Here is a 23,803-nt window from a genome sequence, read left to right as displayed (position 1 = left end):
TCTGAAAATATGATTAAAAAAAGAAGAAGATAGTTTTATTAATTTCGATGTAAATAATATATTCCCAAAAGTTGTGTGGAATGAAAGAGAAAAAACATTAGTACAAAATAAAGGTGTCATAATAAATGACTGAGACGCTACTCCACGTCTTTCTTAAAGCGTATTCTATAACCTGCAACTTATTGTAATATGCATTCAGTTGAGTATTATACATCTTAATTAATAATATTTAAAAAAAAAATTATCCTAAATGATAATTAAAAACTAGAAACCTTACAAGTTTACATTTTCATAAAATATTAAATAAAAATCTTTAATCAAACCTGAAATAAGAATACGCAGCATTCTTCCATTTAACTCCAACTTGAAAGACCTATTATTCAGAGATAACTGATAAAAACTTTGGTTTTAAGTAATGTAACTTAAAATTACAATCTACATATATATAACTACGACCATAAACATAAAATTTATTTCATGGAATGAAAGAACAACAAGAGCAAAAGCACTAAAACGCAATCTAGTAAGGTTATTTAAAAGAAAAGAAAAAAAAAAAACAAAAAGGGGGCTTTCCACTTGAACCATGACTTTGATCTCGCTCATGCATGGTGAACTAAACACGGGCAGGTGTAGTGTATGGTGGCGTTAGTGCGGAGGCAACACGCCTGCCACGCTCCGATCGGCTGTTCTCCGCGAACCTGAGACTACCTTGATGCAAACCTTTTTGTTTTTCTTCCTCATTCCACTCGGCAACATAATAATGTTCTTCAGTTGATTTTACCACATCTTTTGAAGGTGGCAAGAACATGCTTCCCCATTGTGGGAAATGCACAAGTGCAACAGGAAGAGTGCATGCAACAATCATAACTCCCATCCATGTTAAACCTTCTGCAGTGGAGAATGTTGTCGTAGAGAAGAATATTAACTGAGTCAATCCGGATCCAAAGTTGCCACCAGCACCCGTTAAACCTGATATGATTCCCAAAGAACGTCGAGAAATGAAAGGAATGATGCCAAAAGTTGCTCCACAAGCGGCTTGAGCTCCAATAGAGAAGAGGATCATTGCCAAAACAGCGATGGGAAGTGTATTGGCGCGGCCAAGCCAAATACAGAAGGCCCCTCCCATACTCTGAAGGATCCATAGCACCCACAGCCTGCCTCTCATGCCGAAGTAAACAGCAGCTTTGTCTGAAGCAAATCCACCAAAGGGACGAGCAACGAGATTCGCCATTCCGAAAGTAGCGGCAATGATTCCAGCGGTGTGAAGTTTAAGGTCAAACCTGTTACATGTAGAATTACTCCAGATAAATTTACAATTTTCATTAAGTTAATAATAAATCTTGAGGTAATTCCTATTATTTATTAGGCTATTGAAAAGGAGCTAGGATATACAAAATTACCTATCAAAAAAGTATTCTGCGATGACATTATCAGTAGACAATTCAACACCCATGGAGTAGCCATAGAGGAGGACAAAGATCCATGTTCTATAGTTTGTGATGGCATACCACATCACCTGCAACCATAATATAGAACATTAATTAAAAACGTGTATACTTGATCTTCCGAGCTAAACGAATAAAAAAAAAAAAAAATGAAGGTGCGTGTTTGTTCAAAGAAGCTGACCTTGGAGAATTTATCTTTTGCAACGTCACCCTTCTTTTGCAAGGTGCTTAGGTTCCCATCAGGCAAGTCTTGGCCCAGAGTTAGGACCAAAATTCCCATGATGACATGAAGCCACCCGGGGATGAAGAAGGCCATTCTCCAGGCTGTGAAAGGAGTTGCTCCAACCCGTCGAATGATATCATAAACAATAGGCATCAACAATTGAGTTGCACCTCCTCCCATGTTACCCCATCCAGCTGCAGTTCCATTAGCGAGACCAATGATTTTACTGTTAAACATTGTGCTCATCCAGTATTGGCATGACACAAAGGTTGCTAGAGAAAACCCGATCATGAAACGAACGGAAATATACCCTCCTGCAGATGATATAAACGACATGCAAAATACTGTAGGAGCTGTAAGCATGATTAAAAAAGCACAACCATATCTTGGCCCCAACAGGTCACAAACTGCACCCATTACAAGCCTAGAGAATATACTCCCAGAAACAGAAGCAACCCCAGCATTACCAATATCTGCCTTTGTTAAATTAAGGTTATCACGAATGATGGGAACGAGTGGGGCTGCAGCGAAAGTGGAGACAAAGCAAGTGAAGAAGGAAATCCAGGATAAGTGAAAAGTTCTCATGTGGGGTGCAGCAAAAGAGAAAAGTTTGAATACTTTGGCCTTGTGTTCAGAATCAACAGGTAAAGCAAATTTTGCAGTGGTATCAGTTGGAACCATGGGTGAAGCAACAGCGAAAGCAAAGGCCGGTTCTCTTCCTGTGACTCCATGCATGGAGCTTCCGGGGGATCCCTCGATATCTGCCATACCTCTCACTCTTAGTCTATCTTTCACAAGCTAAGACCTTTGTAGGAATGAAGGTAGAAATAAAGAATACTGCAAGAAGTGTTTGTTGCCTGAAGAGGGCTCAAGATGAGTGGTATTTATAAAGAATTTGGGCGTTGATGTTTGAAAAAGCATACAAGGAGCCAGAGTTATTCCAATTCATTAGATATTTAATTTAGGGAACTGCCAAAAAAAGACATCAACGCATCTTTGGAATGGACCCGGGGAGCCTCATCGTATATCCCAAAGGATCACTTTGCCCCTTCAGCGAGGTCCATTTGTGAATAAATTATTCAAATCAACCTTATTATATCTTCTTAATTATAATTGTTTATTGCAACTGAGTTTTATTACGTTGTTGTGAGTAGGTGATGGATATAGTTAAGTTGACTACCGTTCCGCACTCAGATAAAGCCAGAAGTCTATTTCAAAGTAATCACATAGCTGATCAAATTTGCATAACTGCTTGATACCATGAGTAAGAGACACTTTGATGTATATTAACATAATGCTTTTGTTCTTTATCATTTGATTAGTATGTAAAGCGCTTATTACACTGATCTAATGACGTAGGGGACACAATTGTAGAAGTTTTTAGGCTATCACTAGTTGATTTAGAAAAAATATTGCAGCATATAAATTATATATATTTTGCAATTTAGTTAGTTAGTTGACGGATAAGATATTTCTACAGTGAAAAAATCTAGAATACTATGGGTTATCAGTATCACATCATTTGTATTATCAACCATTCACGCTACTTATGATATTTTTTTTCTCTCATCAATCTTTAACCAGTGACCAGTGACATGACACCCTTGTAGTATCATGGGTAGAGTATATATATATGACAAAGTAATAATCAAATCTAAGATAATTAATTTGTTTATTGGCATTGTGTTTATTATTGTTAGTAAATGTTAAAATAAAAAAATTATTGGAACTTTTTTTCATAAAAAATTCGTTACCGGGTTAGTCTAGCGCATTTAGAGGAGAGTTTGTACTTTGAAAAAAATGTATACCTCCGATTTTGAAATTTTTTTGCTGGAATAATATTATATATCTCAAGTGTGTAAGTGTAGATGGTAAAAATCTACGGTTACGGAACAGACTAATCCTGTGAGGTTGAGGCTATTGATGATCTGTTGGACCTGTACACAAAAAAAAATAAGCACGAAGCTCACGGGAGACACATGTGTGGTGTCTATCATAGGCACTGCAACGCTCAAGTCAACGAGGCTTTGAAAGGCAATTTAGTGAGGGCTAAAGGAGGAAAGGGTACCGGAGTCTTGTCAGAGACTAAAATTACGGCGAATGTGACAATGGTTCTTAGGAGCAAGAATTTTAGGAGCAAGTAAATGTCATGTCTTGTTTATATAGTGAGCCTAGGAGCTTGAATCCTAGTAGAACCTTGAGTTCATAATAGCGGAGTTTGAGTAAATAGGAAAGTCATGATTTACTTGCGAGTAAGAGTCTTAATTCAAGTAAGACTTAAAATCTTAGATGAATTAGAACGTAGATGAAACCCTTGGACGGATTGGGATGAAGGTAAAATTTGTAGATGAATTTGGATTTGAATGGAACTCTGGTCCCTTTGAAGAGACCACGAGCCGATGGGCCTAAGCCCAAGTGGGATAACGATAGGCCCAATTTGGAGCAAGGCCTTCGTAATTGGATGGTCCAACTTGTGTGTAGTCTAGTTGGTGCAATGGGTTGACTTGTGGTGTGAACCTTAGCATAAGCTCAATCGGAATTGGGCTACAGCCTTGGGCTATGCAGTAGATGTTTTGTGTTTGGACTTAGTGAGGCCCATTATAATTTTGGCCTACACGATTTTTGGCCCATTACGATTGTTTGCTGGAATAATATTATATATCTCAAGTGCGTCTATATTTGAGTCTTAAATATATGGTGTGGCAAGTTCTTAAATAAGTAATACTACACTTACAAAGAAATTTTACAAAGATCTTCATATAAAGTGATGTGGCAAAAAATGAATGGAAGAGTGAATTTAATGAGTTTGACTTTTTGTTTCACTCTTCTATTCATTTTTTGCCACCTCACTTTGTATGAAAATCTTTGTAAGATTTCTTTGTAAGTATAGTATTATTGTTCTTAAATTACCATATAGATGATGAAATAATATGATGAATTAAAGGATAATCATTTATTGGTGTTAGCTATATCACTTGAAATACAAATTTGGAGAATTCTAACCACACATGCTACATATAAGATCTTAACAAATTTTATATATAGCTATCTAATATGGAAGAATTTATAAGAATTTATTTCATGATTAAACCACGAGAATGATTTTATGAAATTGCATTCAGAAAACAAGTTTACAATTTTTCCACATAACACGTTTTTGCCGCCTGATTCTTACAGGTGTGGCCGAAACCTATATATATATATATATTGGAATTGAGATACTGGAGCACATCAGAATCTAGATTCGGCTCTTTCCAGGCTAACAACAAGATGGTGCATGATCTCATTAGTGCCAGGACATCTTGTAATTCTGTCTGACCTTTCAACTCTTACAGATACATATCATAACACTACACTTGTAACTCCAATTTCCAGCAGTCTTATATAAAATTTGGCATGGAAATTAACAAGCAATTCGAAGCTAAGAAATGTGCAGTTGATATTAAGTTATTAACCAGTTCGCTTTCAACCTACTAATACTTGACACTTATATTATATAAAACATTATTTATTTATTTAAAGTAATTAATGCTGTCAAAAAGAAGAAAAGGCCTGCGCTTACCTATTTGTAAACTATGGTTAAGTTTAATCAAACAAGTCGAGTTTTCTTGAAACCTGGCCAATAATTGAGGATTCTTCTTGCTACATTGTCAATTTGTCATTCTTTATTCCTAATAATTCTGTCCAATGATGAAATGCCAAGTACGTACTGCTGAGGTAATTCTAGTCCAGGTAGAGCCTCACCTAGCTATATTAAACATTAAAACTTACATCAATTGATAAAAGATTCTTTTTATGTCGATACCAGTAAAAAACTATTAATTATATGAATTTGTTTCTTCATTACAAACATTTAGTTGCAACCTTTTTTTTCCTTTTTGGTCAAACATAAAATAAGTTGCATCTATACAACTAATTCTCAAGGGCTTTCTAATTCAAAGGAATTAGATTAAAACAATATAAACACACACAAAATACATTCTTTCTCTCATTATTGAGTTCAGCTTAATTGAACAATATATTATTGTAATCTTGCCTGCAGCACTACACATGGGAAGGTGTAGTGTTTGGTGGCGTTGGTGCCGAGGCAACACGCCTGCCACGCTCCGATCGGCTGTTCTCCGCGAACCTGAGACTACCTTGATGCAAACCATTTTGTTTTTCTTCCTCATTCCACTCGGCAACATAATAATGTTCTTCAGTTGATTTTACCACATCTTTTGAAGGTGGCAAGAACATGCTTCCCCATTGTGGGAAATGCACAAGTGCAACAGGAAGAGTGCATGCAACAATCATAACTCCCATCCATGTTAAACCTTCTGCAGTGGAGAATGTTGTCGTAGAGAAGAATATTAACTGAGTCAATCCGGATCCAAAGTTGCCACCAGCACCCGTTAAACCTGATATGATTCCCAAAGAACGTCGAGAAATGAAAGGAATGATGCCAAAAGTTGCTCCACAAGCGGCTTGAGCTCCAATAGAGAAGAGGATCATTGCCAAAACAGCGATGGGAAGTGTATTGGCGCGGCCAAGCCAAATACAGAAGGCCCCTCCCATAGTCTGAAGGATCCATAGAACCCACAGCCTGCCCCTCATGCCGAAGTAAACAGCAGCTTTGTCTGAAGCAAATCCACCAAAGGGACGAGCAACGAGATTCGCCATTCCGAAAGTAGCGGCAATGATTCCAGCGGTGTGAAGTTTAAGGTCAAATCTGTGACATGTAGAATTACTCCAGATTAATTTACAAATTTCATAAAGTTAATAATGAATCTTGCGGTCATTCCTATTATTTATTAGGCTAATGAAAAGGAGCTAGGATATACAAAATTACCTATCAAAAAAGTATTCTGCGATGACATTATCAGTAGACAATTCAACACCCATGGAGTAGCCATAGAGGAGGACAAAGATCCATGTTCTATAGTTTGTGATGGCATACCACATCACCTGCAACCATAATATAGAACATTAATTAAAAACGAGTATACTTGATCTTCCGAGCTAAACGAATAAAAAAAAAAAAAAATGAAGGTGCGTGTTTGTTCAAAGAAACTGACCTTGGAGAATTTATCTTTTGCAACGTCACCCTTCTTTTGCAAGGCGCTTAGGTTCCCATCAGGCAAGTCTTGGCCCAGAGTTAAGACCAAAATTCCCATGATGACATGAAGCCACCCAGGGATGAAGAAGGCCATTCTCCAGGCTGTGAAAGGAGTTGCTCCAACCCGTCGAATGATATCATAAACAATAGGCATCAACAATTGAGTTGCACCTCCTCCCATGTTACCCCATCCAGCTGCAGTTCCGTTAGCGAGTCCAATGATTTTACTGTTAAACATTGTGCTCATCCAGTATTGGCATGACACAAAGGTTGCTAGAGAAAACCCGATCATGAAACGAACGGAAATATACCCTCCTGCAGATGATATAAACGACATGCAAAATACTGTAGGAGCTGTAAGCATGATTAAAAAAGCACAACCATATCTTGGCCCCAACAGGTCACAAACTGCACCCATTACAAGCCTAGAGAATATACTCCCAGAAACAGAAGCAACCCCAGCATTACCAATATCTGCCTTTGTTAAATTAAGGTTATCACGAATGATGGGAACGAGTGGGGCTGCAGCGAAAGTGGAGACAAAGCAAGTGAAGAAGGAAATCCAGGATAAGTGAAAAGTTCTCATGTGGGGTGCAGCAAAAGAGAAAAGTTTGAATACTTTGGCCTTGTGTTCAGAATCAACAGGTAAAGCAAATTTTGCAGTGGTATCAGTTGGAACCATGGGTGAAGCAACAGCGAAAGCAAAGGCTGGTTCTCTCCCAGTGACTCCATGCATGGAGCTTCCGGGGGATCCCTCAATATCGGCCATTTTCTTTCCTTCTATGGCAAGAGAGGAGGTGGGAGCTATTTAGGAGTATGAACTAAGCGACTTAGAGAAATATTGAAGGAAATTGTGTTGATGTGGTGAAGGGAATCGGCAAGGATGCGTGGTATTTATATTGTGGTAATCGTTGACATTATACGTGCCTTCTCTTAAGAGCATATCAAGATTCCCAACAGTTATGAAAATGTAATTGAATTAACAAAATCACATAGTAATGGATTCCATTTCGCCGCATCTAGCTATGAACAGTGAAGCCTCGTCGTATATCCCAAAGGATCATATCACCTCTTTGGCCCCACTAGCCAACTAATTCAAAATTATTGACACTTTCCATGTTTAATGATTTATTAATCTATAGGTAAGTTGCCTTTCCCCTTTGTTTATACTTTAGCGTCAAGCTATGGAGAAGCCGGTAACTTTTGAAGGAAATTATGGGATTTGTAAATACAAATTACAATACTTATATAATATAACATAATTAAGATCCCTATCGAAGCTCTTCTAAACTTTTAAAAATTAAGTAACATTTATACATTTATAAAAATTTACGGTCAAGATTTATTATTTTTTCTTTATCTTTTTTTTTTTTTTTTTTTTCTATTAACCATCAATCATAAAAATATATTTTGTTCAAATAAAACTGAGATCATGAAATAATCTTTATCTAAACCAAGCATCTTGTTCGAAGTAATTTGTGTATAAATTTTTTTTTTTTATTACCGAGGGTGTCCAAATCAGCTTGCACATACCTCAAATAATCTCCCGTTATCCTGAAACTATCAATCGGGTAAGAGTCTTAGTGACCACCCTTATTAATGACTAGAGAGACTCAAACTTAGGAATTCATAAAACCACATTTTACTCTCTTACCATTAGTTCATCCAATGGTGATTATTTGTATATAAATTTTATACTAACAGTTGGTGATGTTTTAAAGTTTCGATTATAGTCTAATAATCTAAAGTCGACCTCATCATTTAATATGCTAACAAAAACGTTGGCTAGTTTAAGTTAACTAATCAAAGTTTTGGACTTGAGAAAAAAATTTATTCGCTTGGATGAAGAATTAATTGGTTTGATCGATCTGCAGATGGTAAAGCTTTGTATAAAAGTTTCTAAGAATATGGACAATGTTATTTAATTATTAACTCTGGACTAATTTTTACTGTCAAATTCTTCAAATTATGCCCACCTTGTTTTTGATTCTTTTTGAGTTGCATGCTATGCTTGTTTTCTAGTAGATTAGAGTTACGTATGTTTTTTCATTCCTTATTATTATTATGTTTTTTTTTTTTTTATTCTTTGGATACAATCATACAAATTGATAAACCGAACCAATATCTACAAGGTCCTGCCGTCCAGGTTATATCTATTAACCAAGTTGCACAATTTGCATTCAACTCCTGAGTTATTGATCGCTGAAATTAAGCAGTGTTCTCACAGAAGCACTGCAAGTATGCATATGCTCACCTCATCCACCGTCTTATGTGTTTCACGTTTTATCTTTCTTTGTCATGCACTTGTTAATAACTTGATAGATTTGTTCATACATTGTCAACAATAGGAATTATATTTTTTTATAAAATGTGCAACCAAGTTCATAGTATATGTGATATGCACAACTTTAGGGGCCAACTTATTGATATTTTAGGAAATATTCCAAGTCAACCAAACCTGCCCCAATAATTTGGATAATCGTCCTTTTTATTTCAGTTTCTTTACACTTTGCCAACTCTCCGGATATAATTCTTCCAATTAAAAATTGGCCCACAAAACTCCTACTACTTTGCAGGTCAAATGATACATCTTTTCTACAATTAAACAGCCGTTTTCTAGTTTTCTAACTAGTTACTTACCATTGTGATGCAGACAATTATTATTATCATATAGTTCCAGCTTAACCTTTCACGAGCTTTGAGAGTTTTTTGGTGTATAATTTTCAAGATTGTAGACAAGATGACTTGGTTTGTGGTTGAGATTTGCTGGAAATGAAGTGAGGACTGTAGATAAGGCCCTTTTGCATTATTTAAGGGTGTTTATACTTCTAATAGACTTTTCAGGTCGACCAAATGTCATAATTGGCCCCTCTCAATAAATTAAACAAAAGATAAATAGTTTGACGTTGGGAAATGATGAGTATTGTTTTGTGAACATCTTACCAGCATTTCTTGTGTTTTTTTAAATTAAATTAAAGCTGCATTATGTGAAGAAATGAGAATGCTCCATTATATCAGATTGAAGAAATGACTTCAGCACTGCTTAGTAAGATAAGAATGTTAGAAGATAATAATAAATAAGAGCTCCATTATAAGAGCTTTTATGTATCAGATTGCATAGGCAGGACAACGATCCATGTTTGCAGATAAGTTTGTCTGTGTTTGGATAAAGTATTTGGCTATTCAATTATGAGTGCTTATAAACTTGTTTATAGATTTTGTATAAACTAATATAATTTTTTTTTTTTTTTTTTTGGAAAAGGTAAATTTCATAAAAGAAGAGAAAATATACAAAAAAAACTAGAGACATACCTCCAGAAGAGATCTAAAGAAAACTAAAATAGATATGCCCATCTTTTTGGACAAAAGGATGAGAGCAATCGCCCAGCATAAAAACTCCAAAAAAAGGAGGGAGATGGGCTCAAGCACCCTAACAGAGCTCCCAAGCTCAAACCACACAAAAAAGAGGAACGAGCACAGGCACCCGATAAAACAAGACGAATTAATCAAACAGGCTCCAGATGGCTCTAAGTTGAGGATGGATGGCATACTTGGAGGCTAGGGTAGAGACTCAATCTCGAATTTCATAATTATAGAAATGCTTTTTTTTATTCATCTTTAAATAAAATTAACAAAGGTTTTAAAATGAAAATGCTTATTCCTTCTCTTTATATATAAATAAATCTCTTTCTAAAATTTCTAAAATTTATTTTTATTCATCGTTAAATAAAATTAACAAAGGTTGTAAAATAAATTAACAAAACAGAAATTATCACAGAGTTTATGGATAAAACTCACAAACTTTTTATAGAAGAACGGACAGCAATTTATTATCCTTTAGAAAAATTACAGCCACCCTATTTCGAGTAAGGCAGCCTTTTTAACAATACATTGTAGCGGGTTTTTATGTGGGAAAATGACAGAGTTACTGGAAGTTACTCACTAAATTTGTGCACTGAATGACGTGACAAAATCCTGACCGTTGGTTAATATTAACTTATAATGAATCAACGGTCAGGATTTCGTCATGTCATTCGATGTACAAATTCGGTACACACACTTCGATAATTGTAGCATTACTCATTTATGAAACCTAAAATAAAGGAAGATGAGATCGTTCTGATCTTCCATCTGTTTATTCATATATATTATAGAATCACAACTGAAATAGACTTTTTTACACAGTTAAGCCGATGTATCCATTACTTAAATAAGATAATCAAGAAAGAATGAATCATGCGGCAAGTTCCTTAAAATAAGCAGAGAAAATAATGCAATACCAATCAGCCTTTGCAATATGTAAAGTTTCGCTAAAAATACATACCAAGGGATTGGCCTAACGGTCAAAGAAGATTATTCTCTTTTTTGAGTTCTTAAATTCAAACCTTGGAACTACCTATCACAATAACATTGTAGTTTACCTAATCCTTTGAACTCATATAGTGTTCAATGAGTCCTATAATTAATTGAGATGCACACAAACTGATCCAGACACTACAGTTATCAAAAACAATAATAATGTAATGCCAAGCAGCCATTGCAATATATGTAAAGCTTCATAAAAAATGCACGCTCATAATCAGATTTCTAATAATATACACTTCAACATTATCTACAGGCCAGAACAGTTCTATGAGGACGCAATGCTATTGCGTTGACTAAAACATTTATATTCCAAACTCATCACAAATTCACTGTACAGATCCTTGTCTGTCCTTTCAAGAGGATAAGCACCTACAGTACAGAATGATTGGCTTAAATATTCTTAAACTAATACCTAACAAACCGTTTGCTGAAATCATCAGCCTGCACATGTAATCAACCACTACATAATGAAAAGCTTTGTGACATTTTTATTCATGAAATCTAACTCACTGTTAATCTAATCAGTTATAATACTGGTTGCGGGGTGACTGTTAGATAAACAAAAGGCTGGCATTCAAAAACCAGCCATTCACTACACACAAAGCCAACTACTTCTAGTTTTCCATTATAAGCAAAAACTTCAATCCCACACACCAACAACAAGAATGGACAAATATAAATGTATACCAAATCTACTCATCACATAATGGCTATTTTAGGTTCATCAAATAAATCTAAGATCATAAGATGTTTTGAAATAATAAATATTATTTGCAACTAATTCGTATTTGGGTTCATTCATTGATTTCATTGTGCGGGGGCAAAACCTAATAAGGTTTTTTTTTTTTTTTTTATATATGCATGTTATGTGCTGTACTCCCCCTTCTAGGAACCGGTTTGTATAGAACAACAGTAACGAATTTGGATCGGAAGCGATGAGTAAACCCAAGGGCCACTACAGATGTGGGGACTCTCGATTCTCAATGTAAAGATGGTTAAGATCACACTTTGAGGCAAAGGGAGAGTTTCAGAGGTGTCCCCACTCGGTGGAAGGCTAAGCAAGGTATGTTGCAAATGTGGAGGGACAAGAGGTGGGTCACGAGCCTCGTCTTCATTCCCAGGGTGCAAGTTACTGTAACTTGAATCAGGTGAGTTTGGCACTTCGAAACCAGCTACCGTTACTTCATCCTGCATAAGGGTTGTATATTTAACATCCATTTTATTTCAGTTGTCCAAATTATCACAAAATTGCATTGCTTACATGATTGACCATATTGGTGTCATGTTGGAGAGTGGCCCCTGATGATGCAAAATCATCAAACAACGAAGATTGCAACACAAATGACCCTGGAAAGATGAGCAACATCTTGTCAGCAAAAAATATGTAACAGCAATAATATGCCCCATGAATATTGTATGATAATAACAACAGTATTAAGAGTCATTCAATGAAGTCTCATCTCAAAATGCAATATGGTAGTACGAAAAAATATAAGATTCCTGGTACAATGAAAAGGTGTAATATTTAAAACTTCATTCACAGTCTCAACTCAACTCAACAAGACGGAATCAGCTACATAGTACTGAGTGCTGGCATTTGTGCTCAAACGCTCATAATAGATTTTATATCAATCATCTGCCCATAAAAACTTCTTTGGGCTACTGCAAAACACTAGCTCTAAAGGGATGAACAGAATTGCAGTGCATTCCACTAAGACATACTAGGCACTCAGATGCATAGCCCTCTCATCTCCTGATTATTTGGTGCAATTATATGCATTGTCAACAGAGAAGCTCCATTCCAAATATTATTCATAACAACATATATACAACTAAACATTTCTATAATCTATGATAATTTATTTATTCTTACATAAGCAATATATACATAGTGAACCAACACAGGTGAAAATTAATTACAACTTAAGTAATTCAAAATTAAACACAAGTTTGGTAGCACTTATCAAGGTGGCATACGTGTTCAGATAAACACGCATTATCACACAGTAACCAATCTTCACCCAGATAAATTGGTTTTTGCACTATTAAGCAACCAATCTTCACCCAAAGCTTATAAATTAACTTATGGACTTGGTGACCTAAGGGTGCAGTGTAAGACCTTGCATTCTCATGAAATTTAGTCACTCCACACCATTGAGTTATAAGCCCATTCTGATACCAATTGTAACAACCCGCTCCCACATAATATGATATTTATTCATTTTGAGTCTAACCCACACAACTTTGCTTTGGGTATATAACCCAAAAGCTCTCATACTAAAAGAAGGTCTCTTGCATATATAGTACACTTAACTCTCTAACCCGGCGATATGGGACTCTAAAATTCTGCCCTCACCTCATCTATCGTATCCATCCTAACCACTCTATGTTATGCCTCAAAAGTACTGGTTATGAAGTCTTATAAATTTACGCTTTAAAGGACCACACGTACTTGTGTGGGAACTAAGCTCAGCTTATTGGGCTTTTTGGTCCACACCATGAGGTAGATCTAGCTCGAAAACTATTTTTAATAGCCCGAGTCCAACCAAGTAACTATTGTCAGCTCACGCTTCATATAAGTGTTCTTCACCCTTAAAAATTTGGTTTACTCCAGGCAACTATGATTTACACAAAACATGTCTAAGTGCTTAAAAGGGACTCAAAAGACTTACAAACCAACTTACTCTCATTTCTTACCAAAGAGATGTGATAAACTCTCCACTTTAAAGAACTAACTTCCTTGTGAGGTTTAGTCACTATGCCTCATCAAGTCATGATTCCAACCTTTTGTCACATCTCATTATCTGTACCAAATAAGAATCTAGGCTAGTGGCTAGTTTATAACTTAGGTTTCATCATTTAAATATATGTGTTTTGGGTCAAAACCAATTGCATAATGCCCAAAAATAACACCGTTAAGATGAAAAATACTTGCTTAAAACCTAAACAGACAATATCTATTTGATTGGGCTTTGACTCTTACAATTGGTATATGATTCAAATCTACCTAATAGTGTGGACATAACAACCAACAACTCGGGCTTAATTCCCAAACGAGGACATTCGACCCTGTAAATGATACATTTGTAAAACCCAAGACCTACCACTGCTAAGTCATAACAAATAGTGGTCAAAATAAATGAAGTAAGGACAGGGTTTCAAAATCCTATATAGTCTGGTTAGAGAGGGTCACCACTTATGTATGTAAGAGATTTCTTCCTATTGGTATGAGATTTTTTGGGTTATTCCAAAAGCAAACCATGAGTGCTCAATCCATATTGAACAATATCATAATATGTGAAAACGGATTGTTATAATGAGTACCAGAATGGGCTCGTTATCTAATGGTATGGAATGCCTAAACCTTATAAGAACATGAGGTCAACAAATCATAAAGTTCTATCACATCCCTCATCGTTATAAAACAAGATTTTGAGCTTGTTTATACTTTAGATGGAGGAGACATATTCTAAGTGAAAGACAGATGTATAAAGTGCAAAAATAAACTGTGAGAGAAGAATGTTTGCGTTACACTGAAGTAAACAAATTATATGTTTGGTGGAACCCAATATGTCACAAAAAGTGTGCTTTATATAAGAACTTTTGCAAGAAAAGAAACAATGTGAGTCATGTTATCCCCATTATTCTATATAAAAGAGTTCATATACCTAATAGTGTTGTTAGCAAATATCATATAAAGCTTCCAAAGAGAGGAAACAGTAAAAGAAAGGCAATCAACATTTTCAAATTTGGAATGCCATTTAATTCTTCACAGAATGTAACAAAGACATCATCATTAAAAAACTTAAAACTTGTATTTCGGACACCATGCTTACGCTTATAGCAAATTAAGTTAAGGCTCCTACCTCTCGAACACAATGTAAGGCCTCCAATGAATAATAAGAGGAAATGGTTCACTGATTTTAGATATTTTTTCCTTTTCTTTTGCCTAAGAGATCAAGCATTAACTAACAAACTAATCGTTGGAATTAAGCAACAATGAAAGTCCAATTTGCTTTCATTGATGCAAGCTAAATGAAGGAGAAAGGTAATAGTTTCCCTACTCTCAAGGTAGACTAAAACAATAGTAGAACTTCAATGTTAAAACAACACAAAACATAATTGAACAACTTCCTTTCACTAACTTGGTAAAGTGAAAAGGTACAATAAAATTTAAGTGTACCAGTATAAAAAGGTGTAACATAACCTACAAGTTTAGGAAACAAAAGGCCTAATGAACAAAGAGAAAAAGATTTAGTATTTAGATGTAAAATACATCTCCACAATCTAAAAAGCAAAATTTTAAACAATAGAGACTAAAGATCAGTCAAAAATGCAACCAAAAAAGTGAGACACTATCAATAATAATGAAATTACAAAAATAGATCAAAGGCGTGTACCATAAACTTAAATGCTTTCATCTCTTGTAGATAGATCCTTGATTTCTTATAGAAAGCAAGTGTTATTCAGGTACAAGTAACATCTAGAAGGTTCAGGAGTTTGATTAGTTTGCAAAGTGGAATAAAGTTTTAAAAAAACATTTTAACTATTTGAGGTATTAAAAGAATCAGCCCGCTACAAATATAGTTTATTTGTAACAATATCCACCTTCGAAACACATTTACTCAAAAGTAAAACCTACCCTTATTCCAACATGAGAATAGCTTAAAATATCATAGCAAATTGTACCTTGCTTGAAAAGAGAACAATATCATGCACAATCAGGAAAGCAACTTCATTCCTATTGATATCAATTTAGATTAAAACATTAAGATATACAACAATAAGCACATTCACTTAAAATCACTCCATCCCTAATTGTTTCATCAAGGTCTTTAATAGAAATTGGACCTCAATATTTGGCATCTGACTTCCTGGAATAGGACACGAAAGAATTCAATGACATCATTAGCATTTCACCAGTAAAGAAAATTGGAATCAATCTCAACTGACATAAATGACCTTCTGTTTAATTGATCAAACACATCAGATGTACTACCAAGACCATTGATCACTACAATACACCTGAACTAATATGTTACCTATTACAACATCAGGCCATCACCAGCATACTGAAACAAAGGCCAAAAATCAACGAGGGCCTGACCCGCATATATACCAAAGGGCTATAAACTGATGCACATACAAATATATATATATATATGAACTCAAGAGTTCTGAATTGGTCCATTGTCAGTTCTGAGTTCATATATATATACATATGAACTCAAGAGTTCTGAATTGGTCCATTGTCAGGATATTGAGGTTTGAAAAGTTTAATGATCTATTTTCCAATGAGTGAGATAGAGTATATGCATGTTATGTGCTGCTACTCCCCCTTCTAGGAACCGGTTTGTATAGAACAACAGTAACGAATTTGGATCGGAAGCGATGAGTAAACCCAAGGGCCACTACAGATCGTGGGGACTCTCGATTCTCAATGTAAAGATGGTTTAAGATCACACTTTGAGGCAAAGGGAGAGTTTCAGAGGTGTCCCCACTCGGTGGAAGGCTAAGCAAGGTATGTTGCAAATGTGGAGGGACAAGAGGTGGGTCACGAGCCTCGTCTTCATTCCCAGGGTGCAAGTTACTGTAACTTGAATCAGGTGAGTTTGGCACTTCGAAACCAGCTACAGTTACTTCATCCTGCATAAGGGTTGTATATTTAACATCCATTTTATTTCAGTTGTCCAAATTATCACAAAATTGCATTGCTTACATGATCTTGACCATATTGGTTGTTCATGTTGGAGAGTGGCCCCTAATGATGCAAAATCATCAACAAACGAAGATTGCAACACAAATGACCCTGGAAAGATGCAGCAACATCTTGTCAGCAAAAAATATGTAACAGCAATAATATGCCACATGAATATTGCATTGTATAATAACAACAGTATTTAAGAGTCAATTCAATGAAGTCTCATCTCAAAATGCAATATGGCAGTACGAAATAAATATAAGATTCCCTGGTACAATGAAAAGGTGTAATATTTAAAACTTCATTCACAGTCTCAACTCAACTCAACAAGACGGAATCAGCTACATAGATACTGAGTGCCTGGCATTTGTGCTCATAACAGCTCATAATAGATTTTATATCAATCATCTGCCCATAAAAACTTCTTTGGGCTACTGCAAAACACTAGCTCTAAAAGGCATGAACAGAATTGCAGTGCATTCCACTAAGACACTACTAGGCAATCAAGTACATAGCCCTCTCATCTCCTGATTATTTGGTGCAATTATTATGCATTGTCAACAGAGAAAGCTCCATTCCAAATTATTATTCATAACAACATATATATACAACTAAACATTTCTATAAATCTATGATAATTTAATTTATTCTTACATAAGCAATATATAGTCATAGTGAACCAACACAGGTGAAAATTAATTACAACTTAAGTAATTCAAAATTAAACACAAGTTTGGTAGCACTTATCAAGGTGGCACTTACGTGTTCAGGATTAACACAAGCATTATTCACAAGTAACCAATCTTCACCCAGATAAATTGGTTTTTGCACTATTAAGCAACCAATCTTCACCCAAAGCTTATAAATTAACTTATGGACTTGGTGACCTAAGGGTGCAGTGTAAGACCTTGCATTCTCATGAAATTTAGTGACTCCACACCATTGAGTAATAAGCCCATTCTGATACCAATTGTAACAACCCGCTCCCACATAATATGATATTTATTCATTTTGAGTCTAACCCACACAACTTTGCTTTGGGTATATAACCCAAAAGCTCTCATACTAAAAGAAGGTCTCTTGCATATATAGTACACTTAACTCTCTAACCAGGCGATATGGGACTCTAAAATTCTGCCCTCACCTCATCTATCGTATCCATCCTAACCACTCTATGTTATGCCTCAAAAGTACTGGTTATGAAGTCTTATAAATTTACACTTTAAAGCACCACACGTACTTGTGTGGGAACTAAGCTCAGCTTATTGGGCTTTTTGGTCCACACCATAAGGTAGATCTAGCTCGAAAACTATTTTTAATAGCCCGAGTCCAACCAAGTAACTATTGTCAGCTCACGCTTCATATAAGTGTTCTTCACCCTTAAAAATTTGGTTTACTCCAGGCAACTATGATTTACACAAAACATGTCTAAGTGCTTAAAAGGGACTCAAAAGACTTACAAACCAACTTACTCTCATTTCTTACCAAAGAGATGTGATAAACTCTCCACTTTAAAGAACTAACTTCCTTGTGAGGTTTAGTCACTATGCCTCATCAAGTCATGATTCCAACCTTTTGTCACATCTCATTATCTGTACCAAATAAGAATCTAGGCTAGTGGCTAGTTTATAACTTAGGTTTCATCATTTAAATATATGTGTTTTGGGTCAAAACCAATTGCATAATGCCCAAAAATAACACCGTTAAGATGAAAAATACTTGCTTAAAACCTAAACAGACAATATCTATTTGATTGGGCTTTGACTCTTACAATTGGTATATGATTCAAATCTACCTAATAGTGTGGACATAACAACCAACAACTCGGGCTTAATTCCCAAACGAGGACATTCGACCCTGTAAATGATACATTTGTAAAACCCAAGACCTACCACTGCTAAGTCATAACAAATAGTGGTCAAAATAAATGAAGTAAGGACAGGGTTTCAAAATCCTATATAGTCTGGTTAGAGAGGGTCACCACTTATGTATGTAAGAGATTTCTTCCTATTGGTATGAGATTTTTTGGGTTATTCCAAAAGCAAACCATGAGTGCTCAATCCATATTGAACAATATCATAATATGTGAAAACGGATTGTTATAATGAGTACCAGAATGGGCTCGTTATCTAATGGTATGGAATGCCTAAACCTTATAAGAACATGAGGTCAACAAATCATAAAGTTCTATCACATCCCTCATCGTTATAAAACAAGATTTTGAGCTTGTTTATACTTTAGATGGAGGAGACATATTCTAAGTGAAAGACAGATGTATAAAGTGCAAAAATAAACTGTGAGAGAAGAATGTTTGCGTTACACTGAAGTAAACAAATTATATGTTTGGTGGAACCCAATATGTCACAAAAAGTGTGCTTTATATAAGAACTTTTGCAAGAAAAGAAACAATGTGAGTCATGTTATCCCCATTATTCTATATAAAAGAGTTCATATACCTAATAGTGTTGTTAGCAAATATCATATAAAGCTTCCAAAGAGAGGAAACAGTAAAAGAAAGGCAATCAACATTTTCAAATTTGGAATGCCATTTAATTCTTCACAGAATGTAACAAAGACATCATCATTAAAAAACTTAAAACTTGTATTTCGGACACCATGCTTACGCTTATAGCAAATTAAGTTAAGGCTCCTACCTCTCGAACACAATGTAAGGCCTCCAATGAATAATAAGAGGAAATGGTTCACTGATTTTAGATATTTTTTCCTTTTCTTTTGCCTAAGAGATCAAGCATTAACTAACAAACTAATCGTTGGAATTAAGCAACAATGAAAGTCCAATTTGCTTTCATTGATGCAAGCTAAATGAAGGAGAAAGGTAATAGTTTCCCTACTCTCAAGGTAGACTAAAACAATAGTAGAACTTCAATGTTAAAACAACACAAAACATAATTGAACAACTTCCTTTCACTAACTTGGTAAAGTGAAAAGGTACAATAAAATTTAAGTGTACCAGTATAAAAAGGTGTAACATAACCTACAAGTTTAGGAAACAAAAGGCCTAATGAACAAAGAGAAAAAGATTTAGTATTTAGATGTAAAATACATCTCCACAATCTAAAAAGCAAAATTTTAAACAATAGAGACTAAAGATCAGTCAAAAATGCAACCAAAAAAGTGAGACACTATCAATAATAATGAAATTACAAAAATAGATCAAAGGCGTGTACCATAAACTTAAATGCTTTCATCTCTTGTAGATAGATCCTTGATTTCTTATAGAAAGCAAGTGTTATTCAGGTACAAGTAACATCTAGAAGGTTCAGGAGTTTGATTAGTTTGCAAAGTGGAATAAAGTTTTAAAAAAACATTTTAACTATTTGAGGTATTAAAAGAATCAGCCCGCTACAAATATAGTTTATTTGTAACAATATCCACCTTCGAAACACATTTACTCAAAAGTAAAACCTACCCTTATTCCAACATGAGAATAGCTTAAAATATCATAGCAAATTGTACCTTGCTTGAAAAGAGAACAATATCATGCACAATCAGGAAAGCAACTTCATTCCTATTGATATCAATTTAGATTAAAACATTAAGATATACAACAATAAGCACATTCACTTAAAATCACTCCATCCCTAATTATTTCATCAAGGTCTTTAATAGAAATTGGACCTCAAAATTTGGCATCTGACTTCCTGGAATAGGACACAAAAGAATTCAATGACATCATTGGCATTTCACCAGTAAACAAAATTGGAATCAATCTCAACTGACATAAATGACCTTCTGTTTAATTGATCAAACGCATCAGATGTACTACCAAGACCATTGATCACTACAATACACCTGAACTAATATGTTACCTATTACAACATCAGGCCATCACCAGCATACTGAAACAAAGGCCAAAAATCAACGAGGGCCTGACCCGCATATATACCAAAGGGCTATAAACTGATGCACATACAAATATATATATATATATGAACTCAAGAGTTCTGAATTGGTCCATTGTCAGTTCTGAGTCAATCTATTACTATGAAATCAAGAGTTCTGAATTGGTCCATTGTCAGGATATTGAGGTTTGAAAGTTTAATGATCTATTTTCCAATGAGTGAGAAGAGGTACCAGAGCTGAGTTGGGGTAAAGGTATGCAAAACTTCTTTTTTCATTACAGATAGCTTGAACTCCTACTCCCAGACTTACAAAATTAACATAACGGCATTTTAAAATCTACTTCCCACAGATCGCACTAATTCCATCTCCAAGACAATGCAAAACTCAGAATTGAATGGATTCCCATTCGTGCCTAGAAAAACAAATGGAATTGCACTCAATCCTTTCTGTTCTGCATCTCACTCCTTCCCAACGCATAAAAATGCCATCCCCTTCTCTAAATTCCAACATTTTGTGTACCCATATATAATATGTGCAACAGCAACTAAAAACTGCAAGACAGAACTTATGGACTACGGCTTATATGAAACATAGTTCACCGGAACAAACCCAGACTCACTTCAAAAGAACACCAACCTGAAGTACCAAGCCATAATGTCAAAATACACTCTATTCTGTGACCATCACTGGAATTAATAATTTCTCCAACTTAAAAATTGGCAATAATAATCAGTCTCTTCAGCATTTGCCAAATCCATGGGACGAACAGTAATTTCAAAAGAAAAAAAAAACACTAGCAAACACTTATTTTGAGAATCAAATCTGTTAACATACATTAGAAAGATAAAAAGATTCAATATGAAAATGCACAAAAAAATCAAACAGAACTTAAATCTCCTCGAAAAAGCATATGTCAACACATTCACATTTGCATAACCAAACCCCAAAGAGTTTGAACTTCAACTAACACGCGTACACATAAATTTAACTTTGAAAGAAAAAAAAATGTGAACTTTAACATAAGAATAAGACTTGCCTGAGTGAGCTAAGATTCAATCTGTTCAATGAGACACTCTCAGTGCCACGGTCTTCTTGAGATTAACATAACCCAGTAAAAAACAACAATTAGGTAAAAGAAATTAATTTCCAAAGCTTATCTGCAAAAATAAGCGAAACCCAGATGAAATCAAATGGAACCCATCAGACAAATTACCAAAACAAAATTACCCATCAATTTACACCGCACCAGTTTCAAGTAGAAAAACTGACCATACACTAATATCCCAATTTTAATTTTTTTTTTTTTTTTTTAAAATATGTATAAACCAAGATGCAATTTTTAGCAAGAAAAAACCTCACCTGATAAAGAGATAAATTTTTCAAAGAAAGATTAATAAGTAAGACAGTCGCAGAAAGACCAAAACAGAGACTATTTTCTCTAGGAAAATCGGCTAACAGAATCTGACATAAAGATTGTCATTAACGGAAAGAGTAAAAAAGTTTAAAAAGATAAATTTAGCAAATTTTTTTATTTCTGAAAACCTTAACTATATAAGACGAGAATAAAAGTGGTAGGATCAATTAGTCCTAAAGATCCTGCCAAATTTTTTTTATTTATTAAAAAGGGATTTAAATTTTAAAGAGAAAATATTAACAAGCAGAGCTGGAAACAAATTGCAGGCGAGAAGGCCTAAAAAGTAAAAAGGAGCAAGACGCAGGCATGATGACATAGATGCCAACTCGGGGAAAATACATTTACGTCCCTACGGTTTGGCCGATATCCTAAAGGTCCAGTACACTTTTTTAGTATATACCGTCGTCCCTATCAGAATACCGTGGGGACCTAAAAATTTAGGTGCCGTTCATTTTCCCGTTTTACGTTTTTGTTTTCAAAAATAAATGCGAAAATGAATATAAGTAATTTGATTGTGTGTTTTAGAATTCGAAAATGCGGTTATTATCATTTTCAAACACAGAACTTGAAAAATAAAAATAGAGAAAATGTATTCACTAATTATAATACAAAATGAGTTTCGAGAAAGGATAAATTTAATATGTGAAAAGTAACGTATAGCCATTTTGTTTTTGAAGTTAGACCAAATTATACAAAAAATCAAACAAAAGGAATAACGTTGGCTTAGACTAATCTATTAACATCATTAATAATTTTAAAAATCAAATTAAATTTTTTTATTAAGATTAATTCAAACATAAAACAAAAGTATTCTTAACAATCAATTTTGAAAATTTTATTATTTATAATTCAAGTTCTGAAATTTTTCTCACCTTTTTAATTAAATATTGTGTTGACGCTTGATTTTGGACGCCAACAACTCGCACGTGAGAAACGCTAAGCGAACTTAGGAATCACACGTAATGGATCTATGAGATTTGAATATGGACCTGAGATTATATATGTCGCAGAAAACATAAATAAAAGATTGGTAAGAAGGGTTTTTATAGTGGTTCGGATGCTCAACAAGCAACTCCTATATCCACTATTATTTTATTGATCTCTGGCTATTTCCATGATATTGCCCGTAAGGCATACAAAAATGAAGAAATACAGTGTTTACAGAGAGAAAGAATTGAGCTCTTATCTATGGTTAATTCTCATATGTCCAACCCCCTCTTCGGGAAGAGGATTGCCAATTTATACACCTAAACACTCAATGTAATAAGTATTTTGCAGGTTGCCTTGACACATGTAAGGCTCTCATCCATTCATTTCTTTGAAATGAGATAAAGTTGGTGTGAATATCTTTGAGGAGATATGGGCTTGGCAGCACATTTATTAGGCTGACATAAGCGTAACTTTTAAGGCATAACAGAAGCCCCCTAGTTTTTGGAGTGCGTAATCGCACTTCAAAAACTAAGGTCTTTGATCTGAATGGCTACAGTCTTTACCTGAAGAGCTCGAACTGAAATCTATTATGAGCACGACCTGAAATCTGTCAGGAGCACGACCTGAATGCGATCTGGCCACGTGATCGGAGAACTTTGACGCATGCGATCTACGATTTGGCCACACGATTGGCAAATTCTAACATGTGCGATCTGCGATCTGGCCACACGATCTGAGAACTCTGACACGTGCGTCTGACCAC

At 35.0% G+C, this 23,803-nt stretch overlaps 3 protein-coding genes and 1 pseudogene across 4 annotated transcripts; all 4 read right to left on the bottom strand.

Annotated features, from left to right (window-relative positions):
- Positions 1 to 379: 379 nt before the first annotated feature.
- On the bottom strand, positions 380 to 7,621 carry LOC116117811 (high affinity nitrate transporter 2.4-like). 2 transcript variants are annotated; one of them, XM_031403821.1, is made up of 4 exons: positions 7,521 to 7,621; positions 1,627 to 2,421; positions 1,401 to 1,516; positions 380 to 1,280 (listed from the first exon to the last, which is right to left on the bottom strand). In XM_031403821.1, exons 1-4 carry the CDS (start codon positions 7,533 to 7,535, stop codon positions 614 to 616), a joined length of 1,593 nt encoding a protein of 530 aa, XP_031259681.1. In that variant the 5' UTR covers positions 7,536 to 7,621; the 3' UTR covers positions 380 to 613. The 2 variants fall into 2 exon arrangements, with proteins under 2 accessions (XP_031259681.1, XP_031259680.1); XM_031403820.1 differs by lacking the exon at positions 7,521 to 7,621 and having other exon boundaries at positions 1,627 to 2,514.
- Positions 5,629 to 7,564, bottom strand: LOC116117810 (high affinity nitrate transporter 2.4-like). Its single transcript, XM_031403819.1, has 3 exons — positions 6,726 to 7,564; positions 6,500 to 6,615; positions 5,629 to 6,379 (listed from the first exon to the last, which is right to left on the bottom strand). Exons 1-3 carry the CDS (start codon positions 7,533 to 7,535, stop codon positions 5,713 to 5,715), a joined length of 1,593 nt encoding a protein of 530 aa, XP_031259679.1. The 5' UTR covers positions 7,536 to 7,564; the 3' UTR covers positions 5,629 to 5,712.
- A 4,221-nt stretch (positions 7,622 to 11,842) lies between the features above and the next one.
- Positions 11,843 to 12,497, bottom strand: LOC116117818 (annotated as a pseudogene).
- On the bottom strand, positions 11,843 to 22,387 carry LOC116117822 (SNF1-related protein kinase regulatory subunit beta-3-like). The gene is made up of 5 exons (XM_031403832.1): positions 22,056 to 22,387; positions 21,733 to 21,853; positions 16,851 to 16,940; positions 16,450 to 16,777; positions 11,843 to 11,994 (listed from the first exon to the last, which is right to left on the bottom strand). Exons 3-4 carry the CDS (start codon positions 16,875 to 16,877, stop codon positions 16,451 to 16,453), a joined length of 354 nt encoding a protein of 117 aa, XP_031259692.1. The 5' UTR covers positions 16,878 to 16,940; positions 21,733 to 21,853; positions 22,056 to 22,387; the 3' UTR covers positions 11,843 to 11,994; position 16,450.
- Positions 22,388 to 23,803: the final 1,416 nt, after the last annotated feature.

The sequence above is a fragment of the Pistacia vera genome, unplaced genomic scaffold (genome assembly GCF_008641045.1).
Source record: "Pistacia vera cultivar Batoury unplaced genomic scaffold, PisVer_v2 Contig823, whole genome shotgun sequence".
NCBI lineage: Eukaryota > Viridiplantae > Streptophyta > Magnoliopsida > Sapindales > Anacardiaceae > Pistacia > Pistacia vera.
Note: the sequence above shows the minus strand (reverse complement) of the source record. Positions and strands in the feature narration are given on the sequence as shown.